The sequence below is a fragment of the Haliotis rufescens genome, unplaced genomic scaffold (genome assembly GCF_023055435.1).
Source record: "Haliotis rufescens isolate VD_foot unplaced genomic scaffold, xgHalRufe1.0.p SCAF_11, whole genome shotgun sequence".
Taxonomy (NCBI): domain Eukaryota; kingdom Metazoa; phylum Mollusca; class Gastropoda; order Lepetellida; family Haliotidae; genus Haliotis; species Haliotis rufescens.
Genome location: NW_025963791.1, coordinates 31,004,171 through 31,019,626, shown reverse-complemented (window position 1 = coordinate 31,019,626; position 15,456 = coordinate 31,004,171). Strand labels below are relative to the sequence as shown.

Below are 15,456 nucleotides of genomic sequence, written 5' to 3'. Positions count from 1 at the left end.
CACAGAACATCATTAGACCATAGATGGCTGAAACACAGATCATCATTAGACCGGAGATTGCTGAAACACAGAGCATAATTAGACTGGAGATTACTAAAACACAAAGCATCATCAGACTCAAGATCGCTGAAACACAGAGCATCATCAGACCGGAGATGGCTGAAACAAAACACTATCATTTGACCGGAGTACCCTGAAACACAGAACATCATTAGACCGGATATCCCCGAAAGACACAAGGTACACAGTCTAAAATGGAAAAATGCATCTGAAAAAGGACATTCAATAGAGTCAGCAAGAAAGAGAACGAATGGTTTCCAGCAAATAATTCAGCTAGATGTCACCGCCTGCAATGTGTTCTTGTGTTGGAATAGGTAAACCATCATAACAGCAATAGAAACTAACAGTTTTAGTATACTGATCCTTATAATGATAACATATAGCAAAAACCTGAAAATTTCCAAATTCTACTAGTCCTTGTGATACCTTAACTATTGCGCAGTTTGGCAAGGTCTACAGGACTAGTGCCAGTTTCTATCGCTGCTTCACATGTGTCACAGGTACCGCTTCTGAGTATATTTGTACATCAATTTCATCTCTAATAATAAAAAATAACGTATACATCATGCAGCCTTTATTTTTACCGGAAACAATTTGTCTGGAAGCTAAAATGCATCGATTTATTTTTTTACATCAAAAGACTATCAACCACCAATTTCATAGAATTGTCAATACATAATTTCCTATTTATTGACCCTAAGAAAATGGCACAACGTCCAATAACATAAACCTTTTCACATTCTCCGGAAGCAATAAGTCGTAACTTGTACATACCATTACAATGTACGACATCAGCTGACCAGAAATACAATAATTTTCGACCACATTAGCCCTACATGTACACAGAAATCCTTGAGAGACATCACGTGCAGCACCAGACGAGTTATTGACGAAGTCAGACAGTCAGCTTAAAAACACTGGTCTGGCAGGCATCTGCTGCTAAGTGGGTGCACGTCTCCTTCAATAGGCATGCAACAGCACGCGATGCGATCCCAATGAGACAGTCAGGCGATGGCAAGACAGTCCATCGAAACTGGGAGCATGGCCTCATGGATTGCGTCAAGGGTAACGGGTCTCCGGGCCCATTAGACAATCATCAAACCAGCCCTGATGTAGAAAGCACTATTACGTTAATCTTACACCACTCTGTTCAATCAGTCCAAGACCTCGGCAATAATTACTGCCGATTTTTGGTCCTCATCCTCCTCCCTACAATGGACTTCCTATTTCAGGGACATATTTCTAATGGACTGAATGGGATAATGGGCAAATCCCCGTGAAGTGGTCGAACAAATTTAGAAACTCTCCAGGAAAGAGTGATGGACCAAGGAGGAGGTCTGTAAGACAACGGTGGGCCCTTACCAACAGGCTCCTCGGGACCACTGTCAACAGAATCTCATTAGGCAATTTTCACCCTGTCGAGAATGTCTACGAACCTGCTTAGCACCTGTTTATAAACACCGCTTATTGTGCTTCTCACAATCAATTGGACCAGCCAAAAGGACGGTCTAACTCCAAGGGGCTGAATATTGAGTGGGAAGGATAATTTGGTAAATCTAATTGGCATTATAGCCGTAATTATCAACCTCAACATTCTGAAGTGACGTTCAATGGCAATGAGAGATAATGAAACTTGAGACAAAACGATACAAATCAAAGTTGTCTCGATCGAGATCCATTGTCTAGTACCAGATTCTACTGATTTCCACTTTCTACCATAACAAGCTCTTCACTCACAAGCTAAATGATTCGTTCCACTCAGGGTTGAGTGTAGACTTGACTGTTTTCGTCTTTTTCTTGGACTTGTTAGACTCATCTGGGATGAGCTTTACTTTGACGTATGGGTCAGCCAGTCCATTCGGGTCCATGGGTGGCAGGTTTCGGGCCTCGAGGACTGCAAACAGAGGTGCACGATAAACTGGAAGTTCTTTCAGTCCTTTACACAATAAGACTCAAAATCAAGGAAACCAATTAATGACAATATCATCATTAAATGCATTGTTTAGCAAAAAATAGTATGCACACACACAACAAGAATGAAAACAACTAACAGATGTAACATATCAATTCAAATTTTTATTAATTAAAGATAATTAACATCACAACTTTGAAACAGAAAAAAGTGTTTTAATAGATGTGATAATAACTTACGGTTCAAAGGCATCCCTAAGGTGTGGGAAACTAATTAAGTCACAATGACCTACCACTGATGTCATAACATTGACATCACTTGTCATACATAAGTATTCAAATGATATAACTACTACATACATAAAGCTTAAAATATAGCGATTCATAATTATTTAAACTGGCAAACATTGACCTTCACTGTGACCTCAGAGCTCGGGATAAGCTGCGTATCTGCGTAAAATACGCATCAGAAATGCAGAAATACGCAGTAAAATAAAATCCAAGCGTATCAAATACGCAACGAACATTATAGATATACTACAAAAATAAAACTTGTGCGTATCATCAAAATATTGTGAAGTAACCCTGTGTATTCGATTAGCAAATCAGCAACTTATTTTGAAATTATAAACGGGCATTTCGTCAACCTTGCCAAACTCCACGATGACAGTTACATCATGATCATTTGCCATCACACTTTCTTGTGGAATTATCGTGGTATTTTTGAGTCCTATAAAGCTCTCGAACCCAGACGACACCAGTTTGCAGGGACTTGATGAAAAGTGTTTTTTAAATATTTAACTTAAATACCCACATGTGTAAAAACTAGTGGGTAACAGAAATTTGAATACCCAGATAAAATTACTGATACCCAATGATTTTAAAATGCATGGGTAAAATACCCACAACACCAAAAGCTTATCTGGAGCTCTGTGACCGTGACCTTATACAACATTTACAGATTGCACTGACTTATCGTTTTGTTAACTTTTCTGCCGGCTATGACATAGAGGGTGACCTTGACATTTGACATGATCGGTCAATGTGTGAACAAATATTTCCAGAGGTATAAAGGCAATGTACACGATATGATATTCCTTGGATGTCCAAGCGCTGCGTGGTTTCAAAAACAAGTGTTTCATATAAAGCATTAAAATATCCATTTACATGAAACTGCTTAAATATTCAAATCATACAATATGACAAACTTAGTATAAATATCCACATTTTGTTGTATGGAGTGGACTGTCATTATGTTGTTGTTTAACCCTGTTCATCTCATCTAAAAAGTATGCAATAAAGAATGGGTTTAACTATTTCTTCCCTTCCCTACCAGTTCAGTCTATCTTTAATCCATGTATTTATCCTTCTTCTTTGTAAGTACAATGTTATCCAGTCAATGTTACTTACCTTTAATGCTTATCTTTAGTTTGAAATGTAAATGGGATACAAGTTCTTATTTCTGAGTGAGTGAGTGAGTGAGTGAGTGAGTGAGTTGGGTTTAACGCCGCTTTAACAGTATTCCAGTTATATCACGGCTGTCAGCTTAATGTGGGAGGAAAGCCCGAAATGATGCAAGTCTCAGACGTTTTCCACTTCGTTGAAACCCACGAGCACGGGTATGGTGCTGACAAACCTAGAAAAATAATCAGGGCGAACCAGGATTCGAACCCACAATCATAATTTTCTGGCATGCCCAAAGGACGCAACTCTGCACAGTGAATTGCGGGGCCTTAGACGACAGGGCCACCCGTGCCCCCTCTTATTTCTGAAGCTCACATGGACATAATCTGTCCAACTTCTGTCCGTTGGATCAGACTAGATGAACTACAAAAAGGTGTGGAACAGCTCAATAAGAAACTCAATATTTCCTTTCCTATCATACACAGCCAATATTTATACTTCATAATCAAGATGGGAACAAATCTTCCATTGATGCCAAAGTTTTTTTGATAAAAACTTTATTGAACAACTGGAATTCTGTAATGTTCCCTTGATTACTTGACAGTCACAAAAGAAAACTATCAGGAAATTATCAATACAAAAAATATTTACATCAAGAAGCCAAATATTGTCAGAAGAAATTCACTCTATCAAATATCCTCCCTTACAATGTACTTCCAAATGGGTTCAAATACTTCCCCTTTTCCAACAAAACTTCATCCAGAAAGGCCTCTGGCTATTATCATATGACATATCAGAACCAAATTTATCCATCAAAGTATTTTCACATGCCAAACAAAGCCCAATGAACAAATTGGTTTCTTTCATTCTGAAAAGATCCATTTTTACTGTAATAAAATTGATAAACTTGTAAAAAGGTAGAAACAGATCACTCGGATCTCAAAGGAAATTGCCTCTGATTCTGATAGAGGAAATCACCAATAAATAATGCATCTGAAAGCCTGCAAATAAAATGCAAGCATACTGCTCTGGGGGTTTGTACATTTTGTGGCCATTGCTTTTTTCCTTCGTTATTATTGATAACACTTTTTCTGAACAACATAAACATGTCTTCATCTTCCCTACAGCAACTTTGCAATTCCGAAGGGGGTAAAAACTGAAAGATGTAATCTCACTCAAAAGATGCCAGAAGCCTGTAACAGGTCCAACAATCAATAACTGTGGGCCTTGTTCTCTCAGCCAGTCTTGTTTTTAACAGCCAAAAATGTGTATTTATTAAATACCCTCAAATACAAAGCTACAAGACACAAACCCTCAGACACATCCAGGCACATGAAGGGGTTCAACAGGGAGATGGCTATACTCCTATTTTTTTCTTATACTATGCAGTGATTTTATATCTGGCTGTGTCAAGTTTGAAAAGAAACCTCAGCCTCTCTAGGGAACTCTTAAAATGCTGTTGCATAAATAAGTAATCTTGCTTACAACATATCATAGAGTAAAAATGTTTAGGATGCAGTTGTCAAAGTTTTTCATCATTTAAGTACACTCTTTCTCCAGCCAGTATTCTTCTGATATACATGCAAGTGGAACTAGGTTTTCAAGTTCTCACAATACACCTCACAAATGTAAGTAGTGCACAGCCTGAATTCATATGGTCATATATACAACAGGTTAAAATGTCAGCGAGTTTAAACTGTAACTTAAAATAGTTATTAACTACTATAAGTTTTTTCATACCAGGTATCCATTTACTGCGAAATGTCAAGGCAACAATTTGCAAGACCCACTGTTAAGCAGAATCAATACATAGGTCAGATAATTAACAGTAACTTCCATGGCCATTCCATTCCAAATCATTAACCAAAGTTTCTATTCGAATTACTTACAATTTCTAAAATAAAAAATGAATGAAATCCAACCAATACAAAAATATTGGAGTCATCATTAGTAGGAACACCCTGCCAGGTTTCAGGTGATCCAAAGGTTTCAGAGAAGAGTGAGTGAGTATGGTTTTATGCCGCTTTTAGCAATATTCCAGACATATCACGGTGGGGGACACCAGAAATGGGCTTCACACATTGTACCCATGTGGGGAATCGAACTGGCGTCTATGGCGTGACGAGCAAACGCTTTAACCACTAGGCTACCCGACAGCCCTTTCAGAGAAGAGCCTTCTTAAAGATTTATATAATGTTCGTGTTTTTTCAATTGAAAAACAAATTGTAACACATGAGAACCCAATGAACAGAGCTGTGTCATCAGTGGTTGGAGCATGTGTGCCAAGTTTCAGTCATATCGGTCCACTGACGCTCTACCACTAGACCATGAGTGAGTGAGTGAGTTGGGTTTAACGCCGTTTTTAACAGTATTCCAGTTATATCGCGGCGTGTCAGCTTAATGTGGGAGGAAAGCCCGAAGTGATGCGGGTCTCAGACGTTTACCACTTCGGTGAAACCCACGAGCACGGGTATGGTGCTGACAAACCTAGAAACATAATTGGGGCGAACCGGGATTCGAACCCACAATCATAGGTTTCTGGCGTGGCCAAGGGACGCAACTCTGCACAGCGAATCGCGGCGCCTTAGACGACTGGGCCATCCGTGCCCCCCACTAGACCATAGAGGCGGTCCATCTTCAATGGTAGCTGATAAGTAGTGATGCCTTGACCAACATTTTAATCAAGCTGAAACAGCTATGACATTATCCGTCCATGTGTAACAGAGAGTGTTTTTGGAGGACATAAGATTTCTATTTTATGATGGTACACAATCTATTGATGACATTTGTTTAGCGTTCATGAGATGAGGTGCCTTTTATCATTCCTCTTATGAAACTATATGAATTCTTCAAAAACTTTGTGCTGCAATATTTCATAAATACTGGTCTTCCATGAATACATCTTTTGTTATTAATTACCAGTTGACTTGTCAATACCAACCAAAATATAACCAAGGCTACTAGTATTCAAATTCTGGAACATGTTTCAGATCACCTCATGAGTTAAAGAAAATTAGAAACGCAATTACCTTCAATTTTCAATTTGCCAGTTAGATGTGTAATTCTAAGATAAATCCGTCCTCTCCTTTCTGTGTGGTCGATGCCGCAGAGCTTGGGAACGTTCATTTCACATCTTTTGTGGACATTCATGTCACATGCTGAAACAAGGAAAACAACATTATTTTGACGTCATGAAAGATTGCAAATATTGGGTGAGTGAGTGAGTATGGTTTTACGCTGCTTTTAGCAATATTCTAGCAATATCATGGAGAAGGACACCAGAAATGGACTTCACTCGTTGTACCCATGTCGGGAATCGAACCCAGGTCTACGGCAAGACGAGCGAACGCTTTAACCAATAGGCTACCCGACCGCCCCTGCAAATATTAAAAGAACATACATTACAAGATGGACACGATATTCCACAATGAGGTTCCCATTCTCAGTCTTTGTCTGGATGTTAATAATGTGTGAGTGAGTGAGTATGGCTTTAGCAATATTTCAGCAAAAACATGGCTGGGGACACCAGAAATGGGCTTCATACATTGTACCCATGTGGGGAATCGAAGATGTTAATAGAGTGAGAAACTGACACATTGTCTCTAAGCATGGTAATCATTATCTGATAAATTGGTATTTGACATCAAATATGAGTTAGCAGACTGAAACAGTGTTTGGGATGACAGGAATCTAACTTGCATGGTCTCCCTTAAAGTGAACTATATCATGACCTTGACCTTGATATGATTCTGGTGTCAACACTGTCATATCACAATAATTCAGGAGTGACTAAAATATAGCTAGTGAGTGAGTGAGTGAATGAGTGAGTGAGTGAGTGAGTAACCACAGTATATAGCTTTGAACAGTATTTCCGTTATATCATGGCTTGTTAGCTTGATGTGGGAGGAAGCACAAGGTGATGCAGATCTTACATACATATACCACTTTGGTCAAACCCACAAGTATGGATACAGTGTTGACGAACCTAGAAACATTATACGGTTGAATCGGAATTCACAGAACCCATGATCAGAGGTTTGGGGCACAACTAAGCGACACCTTAGATGAAGGGTCACCAGACACCAGGTGTTCGTGAAAGGGTGAGTGTATCATTAGAAGCACCCTTCACAAACACATGCAAAGGAAAGTCAATTATTGTTATATTCCTGTTTGACTGAGATCCCAGAAGAAATACTTAATAGAATCGTCTGTATTAACCGCGAACTGAAATTGATGTACTAAGTAGCTTGTCGTAAAAGGCGACTAACAGAACTGCGTGGTCAGGCTCGCTGACTTGGTTGATGCATGTCATCGATCCCAATTGTGTAGATCGATGCTCATGATGTCAATCACTGGATTGTCGGGTCCAGACTCGATTATTTACAGAACGCCGTCATATAGCTGGAATATTGCTGAGTGCGGCGTTAAACAACAGACATACAAACAAACATTAATCAAGACTGACTATTCTGACATTAAATGAGAGTGCATGTCTGCAGCATTGATTTAAAACATGCTAAGGAGTAAAAAAAATACAGGTAACTGACAAAGTATCATTCCATCAAACCTTCCAAAAATCCTGACCATCTATTATCCTCATGATAATTGAGTTATATTTACATTGCATCGGCAATATTGCAGCCATATCACGATCATCATGATAAATAAGTAAGAGTATATCAAGATGTTCCTGCGCAACCTATTATAATATTTTTTATTTCTCACTCCCACATCAATTATAATTTCCAATCTCTTCACAGCTAAAGCTAATACAGTGGAGTTTTAAATGTGACCTTAAAAATATGTGAAATGTGAGCTCCATGAATTGATGCTCAGTATAAAGAAAACTACTGGCTGGCTTACACAGCCATGCCTCAATTCAACATCCCCGGCAAACTTGTGTTTCTTATTACTTATCCCAATGATATCACCAGAACCCAACACAAACTCAACGCACAGACAAATCTACAAAATGTAATCTATCAAATTCATTTTATTGCTATGGAAACGCAAGCGCTGACCACGGAAATAGATCTTGCCGAGATATCTGTCTTTGTTAGTCGGTCTCTGCTCTACTGTCACCACGATGCTTTCACTTCCATTGGGTTTTTGATGTCAACTTCAAGACATCAGACTGCCTCATAAGTATCATATTTGAAACATGGTTGGCAATAGAAGAGCTTAGAGACCAACCATTTGATAATGGTGTAGGGGTGGAGGGTTGGGGGGAGGAATTTTATCGAAAAAAATATATTGTCCCAGAAAATCTTTGACAAAAATAATTATACTTTGGACAGTTGAACAAAAAAAGAAATTTTATGACACAAAATAGTGAGTGAGTGAGTATGGTTTTACGCCGCTTTTAGCAATATTCCAGCAATATCACGGCGGGGGACACCAGAAATGGGCTTCACACATTGTACCCATGTCGGGAATCAAACCCAGGTCTTCAGCGTGACGAGCGAATGCTTTAACCACTAGGCTACCCAACCACCCCGCCACAAAATAACAGTTGTAAAGTGTTTAATGTTTTTTTATATTTTGGCTCATAGTTTTTATTCTTAAATATCTGGTTTTGCAGCTGTAGCAGAAAAAAATATCTTGTCTCCAAACAAAATCTCCACTCCTCCAGATTAGTGAGTGGGTGACTTGGGTTTAACGCCGCTTTTAACAGTATTCCAGTTATATCACGGCTTGTCAGCTTGATGTGGGAGGAAAGCCCGAAGTGATGCAGGTCTCAGACGTTTACCACTTTGGTGAAACCCACGACCATGGGTATGGTGCTGACAAACCTAGAAACATGATCGGGGGGAATCAGGATTCAAATCCACAATCATAGGTTTCTGGCGTGCCCAAGGGATGTAACTCTGCACAGAGAATCGCGGTGCCTTAGACGACTGGGCCACCTGTGCCCCTTCTCCAGATTATGAAATGGTCAGTCCCTTAGTTGAAATCAATCCTAATCAAAATTACCACTACTTTCGTTTGTATATCAACTGAGTGAACACAATTAGCTGTGGTGGTGAGGCAGATAGGCTTACACACAGTCTCTGAAGATATACAATTCTGATAGGAGCAAGCAACTAAATTTTATATGAAAAGGAGGACCCAGTGAGTTGGGATATTCAGAACCTGTGGAAAATCTAGTGAGTGAGTGAGTTTGTTTTTACGCTGCTTTTAGCAATATTTCAGCATTATCACGGCGGGGGACACCAGAAATGGGCTTCACACATTGTACCCATGTCGGGAATCGAACCCGGGTTTTCGGCGTGACGAGCTAACGCTTTAACCACTTGGCTACCCGACCGCCCCTGGAAAATCTAGACTTCATTTAGGGCAATAGCATTACAGTAAGGTGAGGGAGGAAGGGAAAATAATATAGTTGAGGGACTGTTAGGCAGACAAGTGAGGCAGCGTGCTGTGGCTGAATCAGTAGCTTCCAGACAGATGAAGATGCTATATGAGTGTCTCGTGTGGGAGCTAATCACCTGACAGGATACACATCAGAAACATGATTATCACTCAAATGACTTCCATTTTCTAAATCTGAATTCTATACTGTGAATACATTCACAGGTAGAATTGCAAGAGTAAAGCCTTGATTAAGATTTTATAAATAGTGTATAATCTTGTAAGTTAATAAGCGCAATTTCAAATGTGTGTGGGAGGTGTATTATTGGTCTTCATGTTTTTCTCAAGTAGCCTTGGCAATCCCATTGCCCTTTATTCAACGGACTAACCTAATCAATGGCCAATAGGACTCTAATCACTACAACTACCACCGCCACCACACTGAAGTAATACTTCAAAGAATCAGTTTACAGATCCATCCAATTCTCTGGACATGAAAAGTGGAAGAAATAGCATCTGAAATGAAACTATATGTTTCTGTTACACCAATGGAACCTACATAAAAACAATTTTTAAAACAATAAAAAGTAACTGTGTGGGAGAGTCTCTTTTAATGTCTTTTGAACAGTGGGAGGAAAGCCGGAAGCGATTCATGTCCTTAACATTTACTACTTGGGAGGGCATGGTACTGGCAAACTGGAATTATAATGGTCAGACCCTAGGAGCGTAGGTTCCTGGCACACCTAGGGGACACAACTCTGCACAGTAACACCTTAGATAAATGGGCTATCTGTGCCCCAAAACCAAAAGTTTAAAATCTTAAATATATTCTCTACCAACCCAGACTTTTCAACCATTTAAAAAAAATATTAAACCAATTATTTTTTTAAACTCGACCATTATGTGAGATGCTGGATCATCTCTGGTGGTTTTCATCAGTTTTGAACTCATCACAAAGACAAACACTACAGACGCATTCCCATTGTTAAATACCTACCACAATGATGATCACATTCCAAGAAAATCTTTTCAAGTTTCTGTTACCACATATTACACATAAGAATGACCATAGACATTTACAGTTTGAAGGGATCTTATTTCAAAATACATGCAAATCTACAAGCCAAGGTGTCCCATGTTCCAGGAGGGTTTCTTAAAAAGCAAATCATCTCTTCTCTGTCTTTTCTGACAGACATTTACCTCATAAAATCCTATTTTGAACAAGCCTACTACAAAGCTTGATTACTTTCCACAGGCCAAAATTTTCCATTAACTATTTAATGATTTACAAAACTTCACATCTAACGACTTCAACACTCATGACTTGTAACTGCAGTGACCGAACTGTAAAAACATCATGGAAAACATATCCAAAACGGTCTTCTCGTAGTAAAAAAGAAATATCCAAATTCCAAAATGTCAAACGAGTCATGAGGAAGTGAAGCAGAACTCACAACAAACACAATCAGGGAAGAAAAAAGTTAAATCAACTTTTAACAAGGGAAAAAAGCCTGCTACTTCCCTCAAGTCAAACAATTTTGAGATCGCCATGAATATAATCAAGTGGAAATGGCTTATATGTGACAGCGTTCTGTACTCCTGCCTGGCTATTGAACCAAATGGGATACAAGAGCTGAGTATCTAATGGACATCTCATGTTAAATAGCAGCATCTTCTGCTGCATTCCCCCCGGTTACCACACAGCCATGTCCCAGTCAGTGTTGCATTGATAGCTAGTCGTAAGGAAACTGTTATCACATAAGCAACTTATTGTCCAAGCTAAGCCGCCAGGGATTTGTGCAAATAATCTTGGCAAATGTCAAGTAGTCTCTTCTTAGTTGACAATTTTCTATCACATGTCCAGCCTGAGAAGGTTTACTAGCATATTCCCAGCATCATTATCATCGTCTTTCCTGCTCCATCATATTTAGGATGGTGGGACATGTGCTGGAATGGGGACATGCATATGATGAAGGATTTGTGGTCAGGAGAGTAGTTTCCTGCCAGACGGTGAGGGATCTTGTTATTACTGGAGTGAAGACATATCATAAGTGCAGTCTCCGACAAACAATGTCATTGGGATCCTATGGCCATCGTATTGATCCAAGACCTTATTTACCTCCTAGGTGGAATCTCTAATGAAACATTATCTATTTCACAAACCATTTACATACTTCATCAAGATAAGCCTTTTCTCTCGGGTTCTAAATTTCTGTTGGTATATCCATCTATATCCATCTATATCTACCATATCTATCATATCTATCTATCTATCTATCTATCTATCTATCCATTACTCAAAACAAGTTAAAGAACACCCACAATATGAAGGCTGTGTGTTGCAATGCCCACCAGCAACGACAGACTAACTTTAGTCAAATGAAAAACATCGGGTTTTCTTTAACATCTTTTGAGTAGTATACAAGCTGAAGTACACTCTGAACCCCATGGGGTTCATACTTGTGATAACAAAGGGCAATCTAAACTGGCACCTGCTGGATTGACACCCGGTTTGATTCCCCACATGGGTGCAATGTGTGAAGCCCATTTCTGGTGTCCCCTGACATCATATTCCTGAAATATTGCTAAAAGGGACATAAAAACCATCCTCACTCACTCATACTCATAGATTCCCATGATAAAAATTGGTATTCCTTAACTTCTTTAGAGTAGTATATTTACAGGCCACTGACTCAGTTGTAATATTCATTCACATTCAATTGCCACAAATGAGGCCTTTTCAGGAAACCATCTCCACAGTAAAGACCACTTCCTTATCCGTGGCCTTTTCAAGTATGTATGGACCTTTCTATGTGGAGTTAGTCCAGATACGAGATCCCATTGCCTCAGAACATACTAATTTCCATGGCAAATGTACAAGTGTAACACACAGACACTCCAGGCCAGCAGCACTTCCCTGCTGTAGGTGGTGATGGACTGTCAGCACTCTAATCTACACTGTCCATTTAGTCCTGGCACCGTGGACTCGGCTAACACAGCCATGTCCTGTGGGACTGGAGTAAGCATCTTACACACTGTCAAGCTGTCTACCTGTCGTTGAGGGGGATCATCACACTTCTGAGGGCGGATTTGGGAAGAAAGGATGTCAAGCTGGTATACAAAATGTTAAAAGTCCACCATTCAGTCTCAGTCTTAGGAGTTTTGATAAGTTCAGGCAGAAGGCACAATTGTGAGTTTTGAAAACGGATTATTGAAATAGTAAGAATTGTTTTGGTGGACGAGTGAGTCGGTCAGGTTTTATGCTGCTTTTTGCAATATTTCCGTCAGGTTTAATGTTGCTTTTAGCAATATTTCCGTCAGGTTTAATGCTGCTTTTAGCAATATTTCAGCAATATCACGTTTGGGGAAGCACAACACCAAGACACTTACCGTCACACTTAAGGCCTTGATGTAGCAGTCCATACAATAGAGAGCCACAGTGGTCACAGAAGGTAGGACTGCCATAGGTGTGGACCTTGAACTTGTGCAAGTTTGTAGCCTGAAATGCAGAACAAGTGTGTCATTAATACAACACAAAACTGGTGTCATTAACAAGTGCAACTTGAATTCTGTTTATCTCAGCAAGTCTGAGACATCTCGTGAAATAGGTTGGTGTGATTCAAGCCCCGAAAGGCTGTGAGGTGAAGGCACTTGTCTTCCTAAGGATCTCCACTAATGACCAACTAGCAGACAAATGCTGAAGACAATGATGGAGATGTACCTCCAAGTCATAAATCCTATTCATTGTCTGTTCATAGAGATAGGCCAACCACTATTCATAGACATGGCATCCCCTATTCAGAAACAAGTTACCACTATTTATAAACAAGTTGTCCCCTATTCAGAGACAAGTAATCACCTATTCATAGATATGTCATCCCCTATTCAGAGATAAGTCAACCCCTATTCATACAATAACCATCTACAATGCAGACACTGTCAGGTCCTGATTCGATTATTTACAGCCCGCCGTCATATAGCTGGAATATTGCTGAGTGCGGTGTTAAACAACAAACAAACTGTTTTGCCTGTCACAGTAACCCAACAACGATACTCGCACTGAATACAAACAACATAGACATGTTTCCGTAACAGGTTAAATGATAGTAAATCCTTGAAAATGGCAATTTTAGTACTACTTGGTCAGGACCCATTAATAATGACTGTTGCCATTGGTATTATTCAAAGTACTCTGGGTCGTCAAAAACACCTACTCAAAAGACTACAAATATGTTGGTCCCACAACATAGTGTACTAAAGCTTTTCTCTTTGCCAAACTTTGACAGAACCAACAGTACAAAATTCATAGCAATGAAAACAGTTCAAATCTTGTCCAATCAGCATGTATTTTCATCCATATTCAACTGATGAAAGAGGTACAAAAAGTACTATTTTTGCAATTCCGTCTTTGAAATTCCTTTGATGTGAACTGTTACGTTTAAGCTAATGAGAAAAGCACATGTCACCTTCTGGCAACAGTCAAGAGGCTGTGAAGGAGAACTATGTGAGAGAACTGATGCATGAGGACCCTGAGACAGGAAGACAGGTTCACCTTGACCTCCACCACGGCACACACATGGTGTGATGCTTTTGTGTTGTGGTGGTGTATTTGGAGCCATATACATTTTTTCACTGACTTTGTATGTGGGCCAGTGGCTTTGAAATACCAACATAAACTTTGACTTGATATTTCTTTGAACTATGTACACATTGTGTGATAGATTGATTGTTGTTCAATGCCTCACACAGCATTATTCCAGCAATCTGTAAATAATCAAATCTGGACCAGACAATCAAGTGATTGACACAATAGGCATCAATCCACGCAACTGGGATATGATCATATGCATCAATCAAGTCAGGGAGTATACAAACCAAATCCTGTTAGTTCCCTCATGGGTTGCTGAATACCAATTCTATACCCGTGAAGATCAGGGTAAGAATAGGTCTTCAGCAACCTATGCTTGCCGTAAAAGGCAACTATGCTTGTTGATAGAGGTGACTGATGGGATCGGGTGGTCAGGCTTGCTGACTTGGTTGAAGCATGTCATCGTATCCCAATTGCATGGATCAGTGCTCATGATGTCAATCACTGGTTTGTCTGGTCCAAACTTGATTAATTACAGACAGCTGGAATATTGCTGAGTGCGGTGTTAAACAACAAACAAACAAATCCCCATATATCCTTCTCACTGCCTTTCTCAGCAACATTGCTGCAATGTTGAAAAAAAAAAGCAACATCAGATGATGCCTCGCTAAAAACTTGCCCACAATCTTTACCTATCTTGAGAAAACATCCCTAAAATATTAACATAAATAATATGCTATTTTCTTCCACAAACTGTCAATCACATGAATCAAGGGCACACCGACTGGGAATCACCCTTATCTTAACTCCCAGTAAGAAGCAAGACAAATGAATCTGGATGAGGTTTCCCTGCAGACAGCTAAATATAAATCATTTGGACAGACAGCTATCTGTACTCCTTAACAACCCAATGCCTCCTTTCTGTCATTAGTCGAGGCAAGAAAACCTCTCCTAAAATATTCATAGCTTATGACAAGCCAGAGCAATTAAATTCCCAGCATGGATGGACATAAACTGTGGAAGACCTAAATACAGACTGCTTGAGCAGGACCGGTCTGGGCAGGATATGTCGAAGATAAATCTCATCTCAACTCAACTCGGCCGACTTCCTGGCAGGATTCTCAGACAGTTGAGTGTCAAGC

General features: G+C 39.6%; 1 protein-coding gene across 4 annotated transcripts in view; it reads right to left on the bottom strand.

Annotated features, from left to right (window-relative positions):
* Positions 1-15,456, bottom strand: part of LOC124132567 (calcium-dependent protein kinase C-like) — a 158,949-nt gene that overhangs the window by 48,399 nt on the left and 95,094 nt on the right. For all 4 annotated transcript variants that reach the window (XM_046496529.2, XM_046496530.2, XM_046496528.2 and 1 more), the window contains exons 4-6: positions 13,117-13,225; positions 6,405-6,533; positions 1,798-1,954 (exon numbers count right to left, since the gene is read on the bottom strand). In XM_046496529.2, the coding sequence (XP_046352485.1) occupies positions 1,798-1,954; positions 6,405-6,533; positions 13,117-13,225 (395 nt within the window). The remainder of the gene's footprint in view (positions 1-1,797; positions 1,955-6,404; positions 6,534-13,116; positions 13,226-15,456) is intronic.